The sequence below is a fragment of the Polypterus senegalus genome, chromosome 6 (assembly GCF_016835505.1).
Source record: "Polypterus senegalus isolate Bchr_013 chromosome 6, ASM1683550v1, whole genome shotgun sequence".
In the NCBI taxonomy this organism is placed as follows: Eukaryota; Metazoa; Chordata; class Cladistia; order Polypteriformes; family Polypteridae; genus Polypterus; species Polypterus senegalus.
The window spans coordinates 160,685,184-160,709,827 of NC_053159.1; the positions used below are offsets into that span (position 1 = coordinate 160,685,184).

At 36.1% G+C, this 24,644-nt stretch overlaps 1 protein-coding gene across 1 annotated transcript in view; it reads left to right on the forward strand.

Annotated features, from left to right (window-relative positions):
- The window catches only part of gpd2 (glycerol-3-phosphate dehydrogenase 2 (mitochondrial)), a 165,341-nt gene that overhangs the window by 121,167 nt on the left and 19,530 nt on the right, over positions 1-24,644 (forward strand). The window contains exons 10-15 of the mRNA XM_039757438.1: positions 15,919-16,053; positions 16,329-16,504; positions 17,135-17,266; positions 17,866-18,024; positions 20,520-20,632; positions 20,720-20,798. Coding sequence (XP_039613372.1) covers positions 15,919-16,053; positions 16,329-16,504; positions 17,135-17,266; positions 17,866-18,024; positions 20,520-20,632; positions 20,720-20,798 — 794 coding nt within the window. The remainder of the gene's footprint in view (positions 1-15,918; positions 16,054-16,328; positions 16,505-17,134; positions 17,267-17,865; positions 18,025-20,519; positions 20,633-20,719; positions 20,799-24,644) is intronic.

The following is a 24,644-nucleotide window of genomic DNA, read 5'->3' on the forward strand; positions in this document are numbered from 1 at the left end:
GGTGGAAAGTGTCAGTGTAATCTAGAAGGCAGCAGTTTTATTCATAATGAAAACTATATAAATGAGAAGGGATTTCACTCCAGTGCATATAGAGTACTGCAGGCATGTACATGGAAATAGAACTTCTGTTATAAAAGCTTGAAAACTACATGAATCTATAACAGTGGTCATTTTCAAGGCAAAACATTTAATTATTTAAGTGTAATGCAACTAACAAGGTGTAGAGCCAAAAAAAAGAAAAAAAAACTATCGTAAACTCATCTAATAATCTGGCATTTTATTATCCATTTAATACATGTAACTTGTATAAGATATATTTGAAAAAATTGAGAAAGTGTAAAAACATGGAACTGAATGTTTTAGAAAGAATATACTGTATGTAAAATACTTGTGTACAAATGTTTTTTGCCATACTGAGTGGCCCACTGTGTTCTTTGCTTTTCTGAAAAATTAATCTTGAGTAAATTTAATTTTTAGTGTATGGTGGCTTTACCGGAGTGAAGATATTTTCTGTTAGATAAGGCCTTATGTTTCTCCAGTAAATGTTAAGTATAGTAAGTCTACATTTTCTTGTGCAAATGGAAAAATAATTTTGTGTGCAGCTTTAGCGACATAAAAATAATGATACAGACTATCATCAGCATTTAGTTTGGAACATTGGGAAGAAACATTGAATTGGCTAATAGCACTGGGCAGAAACATCTCCAGAGGCACTTCTTAGGACACTGTGTTGGAATGAGCCTGTGGCTGAAAAAGAACGTCTGGTGGAGGGGATGAAGGGGATTTTTTAATGATCGCATTCAATTTTGCCATTATCTTCTTTTTCACAACAGTTTCTAGCATATCGGGAGTTTGTCCTGTGATGGAGCAGTCTTTCCTGATAAGTTTATTCTGACATTGTGCATCTTTTGCACTCAAGTTGCATCCTCAGGAGACCACAGCATAGAACAATACAATGGTTACTACAGAAAGATAGAACCTTTCTAGCAGCTTGCTGCATACATCAAAAAAGTCAGCCCAGGAAATTGAGACTGCTCCTCACATGAAATTACTCCCCCATGGCTCCGCCTGCGTAATAGTGAAACAGGACAGTGAGGAGGGCCCTACCCGGCTCCCTACTCCTGACATCACATGAACTATGATTCTTAGCATGATGACAGAAGTCACAAAATCAACCAGAATGTTCAATCAAATTATAGAAAAAGTAGTTCTCTCTTTTGCTAGCTAAGCAGAGGTAAGGGACACCCAAGGCTGGCCCATGAATGAGGAGCGCCCTGCCTGCCTCTCTTCGGCCCACTGCGTGTAAATAAATTGGTACCGCAAGTAAGCTATGATACATAATGCAAAGAGGGAAGTCACAAAATCAACCAGAATGTTCAAGCAAATAGAAAAAAATCCTTTCAAGTGGTTCTCTTGTGAAAAGCGGACAGACATACAGATGGACGTTAGATTTTATTTATATATATAGTATAATAATAATATATATATATAATTTCATATATTTGAATATCTTGTAAAATATTTGTCTAAATACAGTACATACTGTATTAAACCTACTTACTAGCATTTTAGTCTAGGCATATTTGTGCTGAGCAGTTTCCAGATTTTAGTAATTTTCTTTATATTGTACCTATAACAAATACTTATAAATTAAAATTAACTTAAGAGATAAAGTGGATCAGGAATTATTGTCACCTTTGATAAAAAAAGCCATGTGACATACAGTATATAGCATAGATAATGATAATAGTTATCATCATCTTATTTATATAGCACCTTTCAAATTATTTTGCATCTCTAAGAACCTATTACAAGAAGAAGGAAGAAGAGGTAAGTTATGTTTTAAGCCCAAACATGCAATACTCATTCTTATAAACTGGTGACTGTATTCTATACACAATAAATGCATATAATCAGACAATTTCTCCTTTACTAAACATTATTTATCTTTATTAGTTTGCCTAATAATCTTTATGATCTGCTTATGTGATATAATTCCTGTTTGAATTTCTTTCTTCTTTTATTTTTTTAATTTATTTTGTTTCAAGCATTCATTTAAAGGAACCTTTATTATTTAACCTATCAGTGACCTTATTTACTTACTGGTTCTCTTCATAGTTAACTAAATATTAAATAACAAAAACAAATCAATTTGAATAACTCATTTCTACAGTTTGCTCACCATTGTTGCGCATTGCATAACATTCCATTGAATGACCAGTATAGAGGTGTAGTGGTTAACACACTGGCTCATGGAGGTGTTCTTGAGCCAACCCTCAACCCAGAATTGAAACCAAGGGTTATCAATGAAAGAAATTCTTGAATTGGCAGTACTCTCCAAAACACCTGCAGCCATTTTCCTTTGGCTCCATGTACTGGCCTCTGGATTCCCCAAAGTTCTGAGGCCTAAGCCCATTTTAAATTGCTGGTAAATACACAGGTAGCTTTTCCACCTTAATACATTAATGGTGTGCATGCACAGTGTAATGATGTTTCCTGTTACCACCTATCAGACTGGAGGACTCTTAAAGCAATACCTATAATCCTCTACTGTCCTTCATCTACATGCGTGTCCTTTCAATTATTATTTTTGATCAACTTACTATACACATACATTTTACTATGCTCCTTTATCTTCCCACCCTTCTGTTGCTGACAGTGCCAATCATCAGTTGGCACTTCTTCATTATTAATATATTAGACTTAATGACAGAATTCATACAATAGGTAAAGTAACAAAACTTAAAGTATCAAAATATGATGTTTTGGATCTTCTAAAAGGGTGATAACACATTTGGGAAAAATGGCCAGAATGTATAGTTATTCTGTCTATTGCCAAAGGCCTAGATTGCATATCTGAATATAATAATAGCCAGATATTGTTTTGTAAAGTCTTCTTATGCCATTAAACAAAACTTTTGGAGAAAAGACCTTTAAAGACTAATGCACATTATTAGAGGGAAAATTATAAATACAGTTGCTTAGATGTATGCACTTTCATAAAAAGGTATTGTCATTTCACTGTACTACTTTTATAAAACATATGGCATAATATACCCAACAGACAAATTTAAAGAGTATATGTGAGTAAACTTGGAAGGTTTTAAAAAATGTTATTATTGGAATGAGAAATCATCTGATAAGATAATTAATGTGCACCAATAATCTTTCATTTTTACATTTTTTTTCTTACTTTTAAGATCTTTCCAAAAGATTGATATGATTCATACTGTATAGGCAACACCATATTTAACTTTTTTTGTTTTTTGTTTACAGGGTAATGTTTAACTAGTATCAGATGATAACCGTGTTAAAATAGTTTACAGTTTTATGTCTAGATACTGAACTTTCATTTTATTATTATGAACACATGAATTGTACATCAGTTTATGATATTGGATATATTAAGTGTATAGACCCTCCAGTCAGCTATAGCTGCCAAAGTTATACTTTAAATATAAGTGTATGTTTTAATAAATATTCATCACTTATTTTTATTTATGGATCTGTATTTTTTCTTTCATCTTCCAACACAAAAGCTTCAAATTTTTGACAAAATGTCTATATGCACTGATAAACTCCAAACTACTGATATATATTTAATAAAGATTACATTTTGTGGATGTCAGATAATAAATTCTTCTATTCTGTAAATCATTTAATTCATGCCATAATATTTTTTTATTAAAACAAAGAATGCAAGAATTATTGAAATGAAAGTTAGTTTTTCTTGTAATAATTGATCTTTTCTTAAAAAAATGTTTTTTTGTTGTTGTTTTTTATCTAACTGCACTCTTTGAAGATACAATTCTGCAACATTTTTCCAGAGAAAGTGAAGGAATCACTACGAACTAGTACAGTGGCACTAGATACAGAATAGCAGATGCAACATCTTGGATTGCATTTAATTGGCTGTCAAGCATGCAAGCTTTAGCTGTGTAACACTGGAGCACACTTCTCAAAAGTCACATCACCAGTGACAGGTCCTGTTGTTCATAGGTGATGAGCTTGGATACCCTGTGTTTAGCTGTTTTATTAAGGACATACATTTGAGACTTGTTTTTTTTGATCAGTAGCTAAAATATATCTTAAGTTGGTATAGCTTATTTTTTACACATAAATTGTTAAAAGAGAGTTTTAGCTGATACTGTAATCGTCTTGTGACTTATAGCATTTTCTCTATTTTTATTACATTGCATGTGTGATTTCAGCATACACTAAGGTGTATCATTTGAAGTTATTGCTCCTGCATCAGTTCTTTAGAGTTTGTAAATCGCTGTACGCCCTTTAAAAAACAGTTTCCTAACTTCTAGTATGTTCAGTTTAAGCTCTCTTTTGAATTACAGGGCGCTGATGCAAAACTCCTCATGCTAAAGCAAATTGTTTTGCAGCATGCTTTGATTTTCTGTTAGAATTAATTACTATTGATATTGAAGCACTTGACCAGTATTGTTTTTGTATTATTGGAAATCAGTTGGTTCTACAGTAGGTATTGATTTAAATTAATCTTTTTTTAAATTATAACTACAGTAATTATAACAACCTTGGCACATAAACATCTGGACTGATGTTGTCATTGGACTTTGGCTGTACTTCAGGCTTTAAAATCCCCTAATTCCATGTACTGTAGCAGTCATTATGATGTATTTATATATACTTTTTTTTTAGTAAATGAAGAATGGTTATGCTTAAATTGCAGAATGCACTTTGAGGTGCATATCTAAACTACTGAGTGTAGTTTTGATAATTATAATATTTCAAGAAAGTCATAGAAATATTTGTGGTAGTTAAACAATCTACTAAACAAATTCCATGATTACTGGCTGTAAGATACGAGGAACAACTGAAAAAAAAATCGGGTGAAGCAAACAAATATTTAGAAATAACATGATAGAACTGTTTAAAATTATAAAGCAAGGAAGTGTGCAAAGATGAGACGTCAGCTGTTACAGAGAAAATTCTTGATGAATGGAAGAACTTAACAAGTAGTGACACTAAAAGAAGTGGCTTGGGATCTTGCCAAAGCTTTCTTGTATTCTTAAGCTTGTTTTCATATTCGAGGTATATGCCATGGTTTTGTTAGAGTCTTGTCCATTGCTGCACCCTTTTTTCTTTATTGTTTTGTTGCTGCTCCCTTTGTCAGTTATTGTTAATTATTTTCAACTTAGTTTGGAACAATTTGTGGTGGGGTCTTTAAACTCCAACATGGTTGTGCCACTATCAAAAGCATTAAAACAAAATGGCACCATGGTGAAATCATGAGAAAAAAATACATGTTTATTCAGTTATTAAAAACACTGTCAAATATGTCAAAATTAAGTACAAAAAAACATTTTAGATGTGACAACCACCCTTAAATTAACACTTCTGTGGCATTAGATTGCATATGTGTTCTTTAGCTTGCTTTTGTACCTTTTCTCAGTATGTTTTGGTTAAAGGCAGGGGCCTAAAATAATGAAGTACAACTACTTACTTTTCTTAAGTATATTTATTAGCTATTTGCACTTTACTTGAGTATATTTCATTTAGAGCTACTTTTACTTTCACTCCACTACATTTTTAAGTCAAATAGCATACCTTTTTGTTAAATTTTCCATCAAGTCCTGGTTACTTGTTACATAGACCAAACTACTGTATTATAAATTCATAATGGAGATCAATCAGGTATGTTGGCAACCTAGGTTATAGTTCATTGTTGCTCAGACTTTAGAATATGGACAACAGAATGCGAAATACAGTATCATTCAAAAATAAAAAGCAAATAGCGCGCCTTGCTCTGCTCATTTGGTAGATCATTTCCATGTTTCCTGCTCAGTGTTAAGGCAAGGAAATTGAATGTGCATTTTCCCTCCAATAATTTTTGAACACTATATGATGCAGTGTCTTTTGTGCCTGCCAGCACATAAAGAGATCTCTGCTTTCAAGAATTTGCCTTCAGGTGTTTTTTTCCTCTTTTTAAGATATCTTATGTGAATCTCCTGTTTTTCCCAAAAATTATGTATTTTTAATCTTGTACTAACAAGCTTTTATGAGCATAAGTGATATATTGAGACCACAAGTTACATTTTGTCCAAATAATATCCCCATATGTTGTACGCACAAGATACTGTGTGTATGTACAAGATACCTTGGTGGATTCTTACCTGCTCAAATACTAAAAGGCTGAAAGAGCCTCGCAGTAAAAGTTGCTGGCTAACTGGAGAAGATAGACCCAGGGTTCAAGTGAGACCTTGTGACTTACTTGGGGTGAGAAGTGTGTCTCTGTTCCTGGATGTCATGGTCTTTCAGTTCCTTGTTACACGAGTTCTAATAAAAGTGGTGTGAGCATTACTACAACCAAAAATATTTGTTGCTACTTTATGGTATTTGACCTCAGGGAAACCAAATGGAACTGCTGCTGTGCATTTCTTGCAGCTTGGTGTCCAGAACTGCACACTATACTCCAGATGCCGTCTCACTAGTGCATTATAGAGCCTTAAGCATAGTGTCCCTTGATTTATATTCAACTGATGTTACAAAGCTAATCCTCCGGCTAGGACATTGGATATCTCTGGGTCCATGGTTCTTGAGGCTGATCCTCCAATTAGCTGTGAACCACCCAATCTCACCGAGATTGCACAGGTGGTGAACCAGCTGAGTCTGGGGTGGGGTTTTGGTGTGGGAATGTTAGGCTGCAGGGATCTGTGGTATCCGGGGTGAACTTCTCCAGGCTGGTGGTAAGGCTGTCCTGCTGGCATCGCAAGCAATCTTTGCTTAAATTTGGGAGACTGGCATCATTCCAACTGACTGGAAAACGGGACTCGTCGTCCCTATCTGGAAAGGGAAGGGTGATCGCTTGGATTGCAGCAACAACAGGAAGATAACACTGCTTTCGGTACTGGGTAAGGTCCTTGATTCACAGGATCCCCTCGAGACTGCTTGATATCATGGCCGGCCTGTACACTGGTACTCTGAGTGCGGTGCAGAGTGGAGGCAGGACCTCTGCATTTTCCCCAGTTGATTCTGGGGTTCGTCATGGGTGTGTTCTTGCTCCTACTCTGTTCAGTGCTTGTATGGACTGGGTGTTGGGCAAGGTCATGGGGTCCAGTGGCTGTGGGGCATCTGTTGATGAAGAAAGGTTCACAGATCTTGACTTTGCTGACAATGCTGTGATCTTCGCGGAGTCATTGGAGGCTCTGATCGGGCCACTTGAGAGACTGTGCGAGGAGTCTGAGTGTCTGGGCTTGCAAGTGTCCTGGATAAAAACCAAGATCCAGGCCTTTAATGACCTCTTGGGCACAGCCATTAGTAGTGTGTCTGTTTGTGGTGAGAGTGTTGACCTTGTTGAGAGATTTACTTACCTTGGTAGTGACATTCATGTCTCTGGTGACTCATGAAGTCAGTAGACAATTGCAGAGCATGTGGGATCATGAGGTTGCTGGAAAGGGGTGTGTGGTGCTCCCGATATCTATGCAAAAGGATCAAGGTCCAAGTCTTTAGAGCCCTGGTGCTTTCTGTCTTCTATATGGTTGCGAGACATGGATGCAATCCAGTGACCTGAGATGAAGACTAGACTCCTTTGGTACTGTGTCTCTCCGGAAAATCCTTGGGTATTATTGGTTTCACTTTGTGTTGAATGCTCATGGAGTCCCGAATGAGGCACATGCATTATGCCTGCATTGTGAGGGAGCGTCAGTTACGGCACTATGGCCATGTGGCGCGTTTCCCCAAGGGTGATCCAGCTTGTAAGATCCTCATTGTTGGGGACCTGAGTGACTGGATCAGGCCAAGGGTCGCCCACGTAACACCTGGCTGCGGCAGATAGAGGGTCATTTCCAGATGGTGGGACTAAACCACGTGTCTGCTTGGGGGGGTTGCAAACTGCAATCACGAGTTGTTTCGTTGTGTAGTGGGTGCGGCAACACACTGTACCAGTGCATGCTCCCCAACTTGACTTAACTTGACGATGTTACACAATAACCTAACATTTTATTGCCTTTTTAATAGCTTCTGCGCATTGCTTTAATGATGAAAGTAGTGTGTCAACATGAGCCCCTAAATTCTTCTCGAGGTTGATTCCTTTAGGACAGTTTGGTATTTATAATTGATGTTCTTTTTCCCCATGTATTCCCCAGTTTTGCACATTTCTATGTTAACATGCAAGTCAGTTGTATGGAGTTTGTACATTTTCTCCGTGTCTGTGTAGATTTCCTGCTACATTCCAAAAGTATATATGGGATGAACTTGTACCCTTTCCAAGGTTGATTGTTGCCATGCACTCAGTACTGCCTGGCCACACTCTGAGTACCTTTGAGCCTAATTTGGTTAAATGGGTTAGAAAACTGATATTTGGATAAATGCTTTGCCGATTTTTGTCATAGGGCTCAAGGCAGAAACAACATCAGGACACCAGCATTGCAGGGCAAGAGGAATACAGTAGTATGTAATTGAAGAAATATGCCGATTGTGTTATCAATGCATAAATAGCTATAATTTCCAGTGATGAAATAACTTAAAGGAGTTTCAGACTGAGTTTGTATGTTGTTTTCCTAATGATAGTGCCAGAAACAATTAATAATAATGATAATAGTAAAAATTCCAGTTTTACATACTGACCACTTTAGTGTGCTCCTTGTCCAAAAAGGTTTTCATCTGCTGTATGAGAACTGTACTCTTCCCCATTTTTAAATATGCAATACTAAATAGTGCCTCCATTTTTGTTAAGGTGGATGAGATCTTGGCACAAGTCTGCATTTATATTATTAATTCTCAGCGACAAATTATAAAAACACATCAAAATGATAAATTCAGTGTTTACTTGGCAACCTGATTAAATTAATGAGAGTAACTGGTTACTTTTAAGAAGTGTGTTCATGATCTTATGTTGAGATATTATAAGAGTAAGAGTTATGGTGCTTAAATATAATTAATTGACAAATTTTTCCAAGGGTTTTCCCAACAAGACAAAGATTTGCTTTTAAATGTTTTACAAAATCCAGAGATTTTTTTTTCTCATTTTTATATGCATACATCTATTTTCAGATCTAATATTTGAATAGGATGAATGCAGTTTTGTGCATCAAGACATTTCAAGGTAGTAAAGGAAACTTCTGATATTTCTATGTCTGAAATACTCTGCTTGACTGAAACAAAAATTTCTGGAAAAATTACAAGCTACACTTGAATCATTTGATAAACTGATTCAATGTTCAGCAGTTTGCACACAGCATATATATCAAGTAGTCAAATGTCTGTCATGTTAAAGTGAGACAAAGAATAAATAATTCCCTAGAAAGTGCACATTAGTATGAAAGTCTCTATTTAGACCTCCATTACATTAATACAAAGATAAGGTAATCAGGGAAAATAAGTATGGTGAAAAAGAAGAATTACGGAATCAGGTAATGATAAGTCTGACTAACATATGCACACTGAAAATAGACAACAAAGAATATAAGCTTAAGATATTCTCATTAGCTCCCAGAATTAGTACTCGTAAACTTATATTGGTGGGAGATATTAAATGTGTAATAAATTCAGACTTAGATATGACCATGATTATCACAACTATTATCTCTAAAACTGAAGCAGCAATCACAGACTTTATTACGGATCACAAACTGTCTGACCCATGAACATTTTTTACCCAAATTCGAGAGAAGTTTCTTTTTATCAGTACATTTTAATTACTCAGGAATCAACTGCTTTTGTTTCAGTAATTTATTATCCTAATATTAAATATTCCAAATATGATACCATTGTCATCTCTGATCATGGTGTACAAACTCAAATTATTACTGGTGATCGAATCAATTGCTTCTTGCAAATGATTCTATTTTCCCACAATTTGGTGTGTTTTTAGAGAGCCTCTTCCAGAGTTTCTGTGGGAACACTTTGTAATACAGGATACAATTTAAAGAGGTTAAATTATCTTGTTTGTCTCTGTCGCATCCAAAATGGTCATGGAGGTCTTCAGAATTAATTAAAAAATTGCTGTATCATCAAATGAGGATCTCTCTTGGAAAAAGTTGACTGTTCAATCAGAATTCAAAATGTTGACTGGAAAAGAAACTCACACAATCAATGTTATGAACATGGAGAAATGGCAAATAAGCTCATATCTCAACAAATACAGGAAATAAAAATATGAAGCACAAAGAATTAATTAACATTTTTAACAAATACTTTAAGTAGTTCAAAGTGTAAAGAGTCAAGAGATTTTTGAATAATATTCAAATTTCACAGTTCGATGCCCTCTATAGAGGAGCTGGGTAAACCTCAAAAACAGTCAGGAATACAATATACCAGCAAGTTCTCAACTCTGAGCTATTATTTTTAGCAATATTTGTAGAAAGTAGAGAAAATAAAATTCCACCCAAAACATAACTTCAGGCATATGATACTGTCTTTCCAAAACAGAATTAAGACTTACAATCATATAGGCCAATTTAGTGCAGTGCAGGTGCAGAGTACTGTGACAAGTTCTCAGGTTAAATGCGATTTCAGCTTTACTAACAACATAATGAGTAGATAAAGACACAAAGTAGTTAGAAACGGATTAACATAACAATAAATGGAACCCAACAGTATCTGTGAATTAACTATGGTCAGTTAACATTGAAAGAGATTAAAACAAAAACTCAAGTCAGTAGTATCCCTGGAATAAATAAATCTCTGACGTAGTCCATGGTCAAATATAACAGAAACTTAAAAACAAAGTCACATGCAAACTCAGTCCTGGAGACCTTTCCCAACTGGTTGCCTACCCTCTCCTGGGCATTCAATGGCAGAGTCCGCGCTGAGGCATCAAATCAGATGGCAACATCTTTCCATCAGTTGTTTCTTAGGCCTCCAGCACTTCAGGTGTGTTTTACATGGGCAGTTAAACAGGTTGGAAGTTCTGTCCTCTCCCAAGTGTTATAAATCCTGTATACAAGTGAATTTAGAGCTTGGTCTTTGAGTAATACTTTTGTAAATATTGTGTTCCTTCTGCACTGGTGCAATTTTTTAAAAATACGTGGCTATGAGGCTAGGGATTTGCGCTGGCAATCGGAAGGTCGCCGGTTCAAATCCCGTAAAACACCAAAGTGACTTTGCTTTGTTGGGCCCTTAAGCAATGCCCTTAACCTGCAATTGCTTTGTCCTGGGTATGATGTTAATCTGCATCCAGCCCTGCATGTAGGGCCTCCGATCTACAGTGAAAAACCTAGGGATTGGTGGCAGAATTGGCTTTCCAGCCACCATAAAAAACCTCACACTGCTTCCATTCCATCTGAACTAGTGTGGTGCTGAGGTGTCACTCGCCAAATGGCTGCACTTGGGTCCTAATCTGGGATCCTGAATTGGTATGTCATGTGGTGTGTGCTGCAATGCGCTGTATCAGTGCCTGCTCCTAACCATCCCCTCTCTCTCTCTCACACATATTTAATGCTGGAGTGAAATTATGAAATGATGAAAGAGACTGTCATCAGACACTAATATCACTTATTCAAGAAGAGGAAGAATTAGCCAAGCAAGTCTCAAATACTTAAAAATATGTGTTGATGACCAGTTGCTTGTTTTGTGAGATTTTAGCAAAGATATGTTTCTTACAGAAACTGAATAATCTTACACTTAACTAGTGTATTCTACAAATCTTCTATGCTTTTCTTTTGGAGAGTTTTGTTTTTTGTCATTTTTAGGAGGTATGCATGATGAAGGTAAGTTAAATTGCAATGCATAATTAAAGCAGTGAACAGAGTCATTGGACTTGATGAAACATCAGTGGATTGGCTAATTTTTACACTTTTTTTTTCACTTTGTATCAAAAGTCCCACTTTTTCCCTCCACTATCAATTCCATTTTAACAGTCTCACAAGGAATTTAACCCTGTGATGCAGATTTAAACTAACACAATATCAAACAGTTTTTTTTTTGCAAAATCCCCAACTTGTATGTAGTAAAGTTACTGATGAATGGTTGGAGCACTGTTATTCAGTGGATTCAAGTATATTCCCAATAGAAACATCTCTAAAAGTCTCAATGGCAAGCACCTTCCACATGTTATACATTTGATGATTTAAAGGTACTTAATAAATATTTTTTCTTGTTAAGTGCAACATTGAGATTAAGAGCTCAGCTTTAAGGTATCTCCTGCATTAGCAGCATTGTCTGGGACTATAAATGACATTCCTAATCTTTCTTGAACATTGAAACAATGGAAGTCTCTCCAAACTTTACTATTTACTTCCAAAAATTGTACTCCTAGATAAATGGATTCAGAGTTGGGAATGAGATGTTTTAATTAGAACTTGTTGGAGGAAGTTTGGCATAGTGGTTACTGCTTTGGACTAAATACCCTGAGGTTGATTTTAAATCCCGTTACAGACACTGTACCTGCTTCTGCTACAAAAAACATAGAAGAAATGTAACCAATTGTATCTCTTAAATGTTGTAAATCACCTTGTATAATGGCATCAGACAAACAATAAGTAATAATAATATTGATGGTGTGATTGTAAATGCAGGCAGTATGTTGTAGGAGTTAAGGCTTTGTCTTTAAACCTTGAAGTTATAGGTTTAAATCTTGTTACTAACACTGTGTGACAATGAACAAGTCATTTCACCTTCCTGTGGTGCAGCTGAGGAGAAGTACCTTCTAGCAATCTAGGATCATCTTACTCCCCAGTGTCAAGGACAAAGTATTTTTTAGTATTATTGCATGACACTTGATGATCGAGTTTCTACTGAGGAATGCATCTCTGTACAGAAGGGAGGAGTGCCAAAGGTACCTGGATGTATTGAACACACAGGAATGGTCATGTAGTTAATATGGTAGACATGTGAAGGCAATGAAAACCTACCTGTTGTATGCCTGGATCTCTGGATCTTGCCAGTGTCAAAAGATCTGGTTGAAACTACACTGGATCAGCACTATGTCCCAGACAAAATCTCGGACCTAATTTTAGACTATTGCAACTATTTCACCCTGGGAGTTGCCTCCGGAATATTGACATCTGCTGGCATTGGCTGGAGAAGGGTATTATCACTGGGTGTGCTATGTCAGTGAAACTGCTTGCTTTGGCCATGACCATGCTGGTCAAGTCAATGGACATGGAGTTTAAAGGGCCCCATATACCAATCAGGGGTCTGTCAGCCCCACATTAGGACATTTATGGATGACTGTAATAACAACATCCATACCAGGCTGCAGATTGATCCTTCCAGGCCTCGAACAACTCATCAAATGGGCTCAGATGGATTTCACACCAGCCAAGTCTACATCACTGGTTGTAAGGAAGAAGAAAGTGACCTGACAACTTTCGCTTCTCCCTAGGAGGTGTCCAGACTCCATCTGTCTCAGAGAGTCTGGTCAAGAGCCTAGGGAAGGTCATTGTCTGTAACCTGAGGGACACAACAGCATTCAGGGCAACCAGCAGTCAGTTTGGGGCATAGATCACTGCAGTGGACAAGTCAGGCCTCCAGGTAATTCAAGGCACATTTACCATGTCTCCTTTGGCCCCTGCTTGTTTATGAAGTTCCACTGTCCAGCGTTAAGGGTTTTGAGAGAAAACCAACTAAATTCGTGCGCAAATGGTTGGGCCTATCATGAAGCCTCAGCAGCATCACCTTGTACAGGAGCAGGAACAAACTGCAGTGCCCTTTCAGCATTCTGCACTACTGTATCGAGACTGTATTGGAACGAGAGTTGCCTCAGTGGAATTGAAGTGAAAACTTGCAGGAAGTGGAGGCACAGGAGGCAGTTGGCCAGGCAGAAGCATGGTTGGGGCACAGAATGTTGGTGGGAATATTTGCAACAGGACGTGAAAGATTTTGTAGCAACCCAAGACTGTACTTTGACAATCCCAAGGGAAAGAAAGTTGGCAGATAGTTCTGGAGGATGTTTGATTAAGGGTGAAAGACATCCGCACCAGCAGGATACTATCAAGGCGGCAGCGGGGGGCATGGACCCAATGGCAGCAGACTATAGTCTGGAACATTTCATGGTTGAATTTTTGGAAGGCAAAGCCACTACGGATCAAGTTCTTGATCCAGTCGGTCCATGATGTCCTCCCTAGCCCATACAATCTTCTGCTGGAGCCTGGCAGAAATGTCTGTATTCCTCCTGTGCCAGCAAAGAGAGTCCCTGGAGCATATATTGAACTGTGTCCAAAAAATCTTGGGAGAAAGGCACTATTTATGGCACCATGATCAGGTGTTGAGGGTCATAGCAGATGTCATCACCACAGGGATTGCTCAAAGCAAACAGCAACAACCAGTGAAGAAGTACATCACCTTTGTAAGGGCTAGTCAGAGGCTACAGAAGCAGCCAAAGCCACCAGGAGGGCTACTTTCCATATCATGAGACTGGCAGCTGATGGATGACCTAAGGACGCCGCTCTGATTCCCAGATATCAATGCAGACACCACACTTAGAACAGACATGGACCTGGTGTCTGAGACAACAAGACAAGTGGTCTTGCAGGAATTGACTGTTCCATTGAAAGACCAGATGGAGGAAGCCTTTGAGAAAAAGTGAGACAAGTTTGAGGAGCTTGTAGGAAAATGCTGCTTCAGGGAATGGAAGATGCAGTGTGAGCCCGTTGAGGTTAGATTTATAGGCTTCCACTCAACCTACTTGGAATTGTGGGACTGCACAGCAGGCGAGCCACCACGAAAATCACAAATTTTACAGAGAAGACATGGACTACATAAGGTAGGGATTGATCACGCTTGGCCACCTGTTGAAAGACCTGAAACACCCAATGACCACAGGTAACATAACAATACTGATAATGTGTTCAAGTCGCACCACAAGGTGTGTGCCGTATTATCGGTGCCAAGACAGGGGATATTATGTCTGTTTTCAATGAATAGTCATGCATTTAGTTGATCTGTAATTTACTCATTGGAATGCAATTTATAGAACTAATAAAATGTAAAATAAATTCACAACTTATCCATTGATGGCATGGCTATTCTGGAGAGAGAAAATGAATGAAATTTGAAAATGGTCCTGTTTAAGGTTTGCTTCTGTGTTGCGTATAACAATGTTGATGGAGGCACCAGCTTCCAGCTTTAATGCAAATGGGGAGATCAGGAAATGAACTGATGATTAATTATACTAAAATGCAATACAGTGTAAGAAAGAAACCTCAGTATTATTAATTTAATATCTAATATCTACAATGATGTAAAATCTAATAGCATTTTGTTATTTGAATTATTGTCTAAAAATGAGTAAAGTGATAAGCATATTTGCAATTACGCACAGAACATCTTATTTTTTATATATATTTATATTTTTTATTCTAGTCATATATTTTCATTATTATTAAAATAAAAAGTATTTTATCTTAAAAGTGTGTACATGAAGCAAAGTATTATTTATAGTGACAAATAATTAGTAATATTTTTCCCTTTCCTTTACCTCATTAGTTAGTGGAGCAATTATGTAAAATTAACCCACGTTTCCTGCTTACCAGCTTGTAATGAGCACAGCAAGGCTATTTAAAGCACTATATACTGTGAATCAGACCAGACCTTCTGTAACCATCCAGTTCCATAGTGATAAAAGTAGCAGCATGGTGATGGGTCAACAGCAGCGTCTTTTTCTTTTTTCTTTTTTTTTTTTTTTACATGATTTCAGAATAATATATTGTGTTAAAATCATTCATAAATAATTTTACATAGTAGCATTCTGACAGTATCTAAATGCATGCTTAAGTATTTATTTTTTGAAATGAAAAAAAAAATCATTAAAAGGTAAATGTGCTTGGAAGTTATAGTTTAAAGCTGTATTTACATTCCATAATAGATACACTTAGGCATTAAGAGTTGATTTTGCCTTTTAGTGTTCATTGCTCCGTAGATATTTTTTATTGTAGATCTGACTGATGGGTTGTATTGCTTAAATATACTTTATTGCTCTAAACTGACTTTTTCCCTTTTGGTTTATAGTGAGAAGAGGGGATGTCCTGGCTGCATGGAGTGGTATTCGTCCATTAGTCACAGACCCTAACTCCAAGGATACTCAGTCCATTTGTCGAAATCATATTCTTGACGTCAGTGAAAGTGGAATGGTAACAATTGCTGGTAATATTAATTGAAATCATTGCTTCACACTAAATATTTTTCTTTTCTAAACTGACTTTGGTCAGTTTTGGAACTGTTTTAAGAGGTAACAGTTAAAACAAGATTGTTGTAGCACAGTTCAAGGTACACACAGTATATCTTACACAGTGACCATAATAATTAAGTGTATTGCCACACTGTTATACAGTTAGTTTAGTTGGACACTAATTGCAGACATTAAAAATACATACAATGTGGTCTGTAATAATTTGTTTCTGTGATTCAAACTTTTTTAGGTGGAAAATGGACAACGTATCGGGCTATGGCAGAGGAAACTATAGATGCAGTTATTAAAGCAAATGGTCTTAAAGCAGGGCCCAGCAGAACTGTGGGCTTGGTGTTAGAAGGAGCCAAAGAATGGACTCCTACTACTTACATTCGCTTGGTTCAAGATTATGGTTTGGAGATTGAGGCAAGTAGCTTTTAAAAATTAGTCCAGTGTTTACATGGTGGTAGTATACTGCTTAGTATTTAATTGTTTAAAGCCAAAGATATTACCAAAAGATAACGTTCATACTTTTTTTTTTACAGGTTAATTGTTTTAAGCCTTTCATTAAAAAAATAATTCACTAGGTTAACATTTCTTGTCCTCAGTAAACTTAGATAATTTGCCATGATTATTAGTTTTATTGGATATGTCTTTAAAATATAATTTCATCTTCAGTATGTAGTACAGTTTATATCATTGCTTATTCCTTTTGTTAAAAATATGTTTTTATTTTTTATTTTTTTATCCTTTTTGGGAAGAGTGTGCAAGGAATACTTAATCTATAATTCTGATGTTTCAGAATGCATAAAAAGGTCAATATACTGATTTTTCTGACAGCACTTGACCTTTAATAAAGAACTAACAATAGCAAAAGATTGAAAATAACTTACTGTTTGTTTACTTCTTGTATTATAATCAAACTTCAGAGTCCATGCAGCTCTATTAAATTACTACAGTATAAAAAGACGTTCTTGTTTCTTTGTAGCAAATATTAAACTGTTTTCCATTAACCATAAGAAATGCCGTGTTTTCACAACATATCTGAATTAATAGGTTGCTCAGCATCTTGCTTCTACATATGGAGACAAGGCCTTTGATGTGGCTAAAATGGCTAAGGTTACTGGAAAAAGATGGCCTATAGTGGGAAAGAGGCTTGTGTCAGAATTTCCTTACATTGAATGTGAAGTAAGTATATTTAAATGAACATTATTGTTAAAAGACTCATTAATAAAGCACAATAGCAAAAAAAAATAAATTCCTCTACACTAATGTATCTGGATGAATTATGATGACACTGCTTCAGTTAATCCTTTTGTTCTCTTAGTTCTCTGTATCCTTGTGATAACAGTGCCTTATGTTTGAATGTAAATAGGCTGAGTAATGTAGAATGAAAAAAGCATATTATAAATACATTTTTGTCCAATTCTCAGTACAGCTTTATATAGTAGTAATCTAACTTGTCAAGTGATCCAAGCAGTAATTTGGTTGCATCCAAGGCAATAAAAATTGTCTTTTAGTTGATCGGTGTTTTATTGATATTTGTGTTACTGACACATTAACTTAAAAAATTCCCATGATGCAAAGATCAGAGCATGTGTGAGTTAAAAAAAATACACTTTAAATTACAAGTCGAATTGGAAACCCAATTTATTTTTTGTAGTGAAAAGACATAATATGCACCAATGTGTTTTTGCATTTCTGGTTATAAAATACATATCTGCTGTCAGCTGAAAATAAATGTGTTGCACTTACTGTGAATTTTGTGCGTGGTCGCATTTAATCAGGTTCAGTATGCAGTCAAAGAGTATGCTTGTACAGCCATAGATGTCATTGCACGCCGTACTCGTCTGGGGTTCCTGAATGTTCAGGCTGCGGATGAAGCACTGCCAAAAATTGTAGAAATCATGGGTAAAGAACTGAAGTGGAGTGAACAGAAGAAAAGGGTAAGGTGTCAATAGTTCTATTCCTTTTTTACTTAGTGGAATATTAAAATATACTCTAAACACTTTTTATACCTTGACTAAGTCTTTTTGCTTTATGTAGTATTTTAAGAGTTGATTATGATTATTCTTACGGAGCACAGACTAAATCCCAACCCTGTTTAAACTCCAGTCACATTTTCAAATTGCATAAAATACCCACAAGTAAAAACATGGTTTATTTGATTAAATGCTGTAATAGCTCTTTTGACCCTTGTGAAAAAAGAGATCACAATATAATTAGAATAGCAAAAGAAATGGATAGCAGCATAGTGATGTAGTATTCAGTGCCCTGCTAGTGTCCAGGATTATGGGAAGAAGAGGAGTTGCCTTTAGATCGTCTGAATATTTATGGGATTGTAGCCAATCACAGGTATGATTAAAGCAGACAATATGCCTAGTGATGCAACTCAGTAATGCAAAGTCTTCCATCAAGATTCAGTTTTGCTTTTAAACATAGTATTCTGATACGTATGATCAAAACAGTGTTTTCTATCTTAATTGTCAGTTTATCAGTACTGTCTACTTAAACTTAAGATTGTATCAGTGTCATTGTTTATACATAGTATTTAAGAGATGCAGATATTTCCAAACAGTGTTATTATTATATTAAATGTATCAAATGGAAATGAATCCAATTTGAAATAACCTAAAGTGAGAAGGCACTGTGCTTTGCCATTACTGTTCCTGTCAATTTCACCATTGTTGATAATGTGTATAGTCAAAGGTCTGCAAAATCTTTAAATGACCTAGTATACACTTTCTGGTACCTGTGTATTCTTCACTTGCTCTTTTATCTTAACACTTCAATTATTGAGAATGTCAGTTTTCTTTAAGTATGTGTCCATTTTAAAATTGGGCCTACATCTCAATTTTTATACTATAATATATTTAAAAAAACTGTCCTTATCTTCTTTAGGTGTCTGATGATATTTCGTACTATTGAGCTATTTATAGCACTCTCAGTTACATTATATTTTGAGTTCTTCTCGTATGTGACACAACAGTTGTGATCACAGTCATCTCTAACAGTCAGAAAGCAGTAGGTGACAAAACCACAATGGCAGGCTACCCTATAAAGGCAGAGTAGAATCTGTGTGGAGTGTCACATACTGCATGAGAGCCAAACTGTTCGGTTAATGGTGCAGCTGACTCACTGAAATGTTAGCTGGAGTGAAGAGACAAGGTTATGTGTTGAATCCTGTGCGGACATGGCGCTTGTTTCATATGTATGCTAAATTCAAGTGAAGCAGTTTTATCAAATAAATAGAAAAAATACATTTTTCTACCCCAGAATCTGTTACTGTGGACCTTTGGTGTTTGTTTTCATATATAATGTGTTGTTTATAACTGACATAACATTTTCTTCCGTTTTTTTCTCCTGCCTTTTTTTCTGTCCTCCTGACCATTCGACCTTACCTTTTTCTTTGTTACATACAGTATCATATTATTGCTTGATCTTGTTTGTTTATGTTTTGTAATAACTTACTTTTATTTAATTTTGTAAAGCACTTTGGACTACATTGTTTGTATGAAAATGTGCTATATAAATAAATGTTGTTAACAAAATTAATTTGAGCTATATTTAAGATTATAATTACAAGATCATAAAGAACAAAATTTATAAAGACCTTCATTGAAGAATGCTGAAAGACATCCACTGCCACCCAAAAGTTATTTTGAAATACATAAAAAATATTGTTCAATGCACATTAGCAGTACAAGATCTGAGATTAATGCTTTATCTAGACAACCACTTGTACTTCTACATGCAGTTTGCAAACACAATGCTTGGTCATTAATCGAGAGTTGGCTAATACGCAAGAGTGCCTCCTACTGCAGCACTTCTAACACGTCCTGTAGCATTTGGCATTCTTTGGATGCCTGCCATCCACACATAGGCTGTGCTCAAATTTGCTTAGCTTCATAAATTTGACAAATCAGGTTATGTGGGATTGTGGCATTTCAAAACTGTGCTGATGTTCTTTCACACCACTTCATACAATCCCTTCCTCATTTATAGCAGTACAACTACAAAATGCTTAATAACATTTTTCACTGTATTCTAAAAATAGATTGATTAACAAAATAATGACAAAGGTTTGTCTGAAATAATTTTATTTTGTATTAATGAATTTTTATTGCACAGTTACAACTTACCTTAAAATAAAAAGTTAAATGTTTTCTCACAGTGCCATCTGTGTACTCTAAATTGAGAAATGAGGCAGCATAAGAATGATGTTTTTCTGTATTCGTTGAAAACACCAAAAACAGCTTAGAAAATGAAGCCAGGACATCAGATTTAGTAGCTTTTGGTGTATACATATGAAGATCTACCTATGAATTCAAAACTTTTATAATGCAAAATTTGACTTTAATGATTTTGCAGTCTCAATTTACATTATCAACCTTTTAGGGGATTTGATAATTATATTTTTGCCTATTTAAATACTTAACAGGAAGAGCTTCAAGCCGCAAAACAGTTCCTTTACTATGAAATGGGATATAAAACACGATCAGAACAGCTTACCAATACTTCTGAAATCAGCTTGTCTCCTGCTGATGTGGACAGGTAGAATCTTCACTTCTTCTCCTTCACTTGTGCTATATTGCTAATGATTATGCTGCCTTATAATTTTCCTTGACTTTACTTTTAAAGGTACAAGAAGAGGTTTCACAAATTTGACACACAAAAGAAGGGATTTATAACAATTGTTGATGTCCAGCATGTACTCGAGGTAACCTTTGCTTATTTCTTCATTCTTATTTTATGTCTTTTAGGAAAATGACATCCAAAAGCTTGAGATTTTATTTATTTTTTGCATCAGAGTTCATACATATCTATATATATATAATTTTTTAGTGGGTGTATAAATGGAGTAGAGACAGTACTATTCAGTGACTGTAAAAAATACTTTAAATGATGTTTCAATCGTATTAAAACTCATAACCATTCAGATATGATTAACAGATATTTGGTCTACTTAAGATTTTATAAAGATAATTTCATTTGATAACTTTTGAACATATAGTATTATATTAAAGCTGTACGAGGTACTTGTACAATATATTGCATACAGTGCCTTTTAATAAATTATGCTTTGTTTAAATTCTATCTTGTGTCTGGATTGACACCTTGTAGACATAGCTTCTTATAAATGATCTGTTACAGAATGACCAACATTGTACATTCTCTACAGTTTTGTTTATGTCCACATTTACTTGTGTATTTTTAATGGCTTCCTTTTTGAGTTCTTTATCCAGACGGATTTAGGGGCATTTAAGTCTAGGCATCTGGGTAAACACAGCGAAATCTGTAGCCTACTTCACTGTTTCCAATAATGGCAGAGGAACTGCATGTGGCCCTTGTCATAAAACACAGATGGCTAAATGAGTCAGAAATGGAGATGTGTAATGCACTGTCACAGAGTGTATATTTGGCTTCTAGTATTTAATGGCCAATCAAAGTAAAGTTAATGAAGAAAATTCTGGAGTTTTACTGCTATAGGTTGATAAGTAGGTCATAAGTCAGCAGTGTACTTCATAATGACCAATTTCAAAATAAGATTTTTGAACGAATGTTGAGGACCCAGTTTGTTAAGATTGTAGCTCTGTACCAGCATAAATCACATAACAAATAAGTACTTTGTTAACATTCATGACTTTTACATATATATAAAACATTTAAACAGGTTCTTCCCTCTGTTTTGATTAGTGTTTGTAGCTGCAACAACAAATCTGGTAGTTTGACAGACTAATGAGGTGCATTTTATTATCAGTTAATTTGATGTATTTTAGTATTTTAGGCTTTTTATGCAAAGGTCTTAAGCTGATAGTAAATATTATTTCATAACACTTGGGAAATATAGTAAGCAAGGACATCTTATCAGCAAACACATAATGTTTGTTATTTTTTCAGTTCAGTTCATTTGAAAAAGTAACTTGAAAATAATGATGTTATTTAAGGAAGGCAATGTAAATATAACTATTAATTCATTATTTTATTTCTCTTTCTTAACTCTTATTATTGACCAGCAAAATACCCGTGCTTCGCAGCGGCGAAGTACTGCCTTAAAATTTTTATTAAGAAGAAAAGTAAACCTTTTTAAACTGAGGGAAAATATACCAATAATTATTTGTTAAGGATCTCTTTGTATGCCTAGTTGTCAGTTCGGCCCTCTGGTTGTAATATGACCAAGCTGTACAAGCTTACTCTTAAGCATGCAACGTACAGTTGGCCATGTGAACAGTAATGTTTCAAATCTCACAGCTTGGATTGCTGCTGTCATAATCGGTTTGAGTTTCATGGTTTGTTTCAATTACGTTAGAATTTGCAGGACTTGTTGTGTTGAAGTGACATTCGGCATCTGTCAAGCGTTGTAAGCTTACAACCGGTTTCGTCAATAACTTTGCATCCAGCTTTTGAGAGTTTAAACATTCATAAACATCAAAGTGTCCACTACTCATATTGTCACCTGTCAATCTAAGATGTTTAAGAGGCGGCATTGGCGGTTGTCCAAAGGTGTAAAATATTTAGCCTTTTCGATACACTTGAAGGCGACAACTTAACAATTCAGCGGCAGCCATCAACTCACATGCAGAACCATAGGTGAAGGGCTTAAGCATTTCACTCTTCTAGTGCTCCTGTGTAGTATAATTATCTCCTGTACCGTCATCAGTGCACACGTTGGACCTGTCCCAGTCATTCAATACATAAGACACAATGTTCCTCCGGATATCAAGAGTGAGCCTGATATGGCCGTGCAATATGTAACACAGAGAATGGAAAAGGCAGGCGCCATCTCCGGGCATTGAAACCACTGGGTAAGTGACAGTTCTTTGATCGATGGTGATCATCTCAATAGACATGTTAATGGGGGTACGGTTGGAACGATAAAGGAAATGGGTACCTTAACAATGTAAACTGTCTAAAATACCTATACTATAACTATAATCGTAATAAACGAACAATAAAATGTAGTTACAAACCCTTGAGTGAAATTAAAGTTCAATTAAGTTCAGTAATCATCTATACTAATAAAAGGCAAAGCCCTCACTGACTGACTCACTCACTTACTCACTGACTCATCACTAATTCTGCAACTTCCCGTGTAGGTAGAAGGCTGAAATTTGGCAGGCTTATTCCTTACAGCTTCCTTACAAAAGTTAAGCAGGTTTCATTTTGAAATTCTACACGTAACAGTCGACAACATCCGCCATGTTGAACTTTCTTATTTATGGCCCCATCTTCACGAAATTTGGTAGGCTGCCTCCCTGCGCTAAATGAAACTGATGCACGTACTTATTTTGGTGGTATGACGCCACTGTCGGCCGCAATGCTGAACTTTGCAACGGTCTTTGTTACTTATGGGGTCATCTTCAAGAAAATTGGTATGCGGGTTCCCAACGCTAACTGAATCCTACTTACGTACATATAAACGTCCATAGCCTGCAGCTTGGTCACCGCGTGAGGCTGCCTCACGTTGTTGGCTGCCTGCCTATATAAGGACGTCCGTTGCTCCAGTCTCTACATCACCTTCCTTGCTTCGCCATGGGATTCACATCTCCCTGCTGATAACTACAGCCTTTTTATTTAATCCACGGCTTCTCCGCTGTTTTATTGTTCGTTTATTATGATTATAGTTATTGTGTAGGTATTTTAGACTTCCTTTACATTGTTCAGGTACCCATTTCCTTTATCGTTCCAACCATACCCCTTTTAAAATGTCTATCGAGGTGATCACCATCGATTAAAGAACTGTCACTTACCGAATGGTTTCCATGCCCAGAGATGGCACCTGCCTTTTCCATTCCCTTTGTTACATATTGGCTCACTCTTGATATCCGGAGGAACATTATGTCTTATGTATTGAATGACTGGGACAGGTCCGACGTGTGGACTGATGATGGTACAGGAGATAATTATACTACACAGGAGCACTATAAAAGTGAAATGCTTAAGCCCTTCACCTATGGTTCTGCATGTGAGTTGATGGCTGCCGCTGAATTGTTCGGTTGTCGCTTTCAATTGTACCGAAATAGCCAAATATTTTACACCTTTGGACAACCGCCAATGCCTCTTAAACATCTTAGATTCACAGGTGACGATTTCAGTAGTGGACACTTTGAAGTTTATGAATGTTTAAACTCTCAAACGCTGGATATGAAGTTATCGATGAAACCGGTTGTATGCTTACAACGCTTGACATATGGCGAATGTCACTTCAACACAAGTCCTGCAAATACTGTCATAATTGAAACAAACCATGAAACTCAAACCGATTATGACAGCAGCAATCCAAGCTGTGAGATTTGAAACAAGATTACTTTTCACATGGCCAACTGTACGTTGCATGCTCAAGAGTAAGCTCAGCACACAGCTTGGTCATATTACAACCGGAGGGCCGAAATGACAATGTGGTATACAAAGAGATCCTTAACAAATAATTATTGGTATATTTTCTCTCAGTTTAAAAAGGTTTAATTTTCTTCTTAATAAAAATTTTAAGGCAGTACTTCGCTGCTGCAAAGCGCGGGTATTTTGCTAGTCCTTAATATGTGTAGAAATATTGCCTACTAAAATA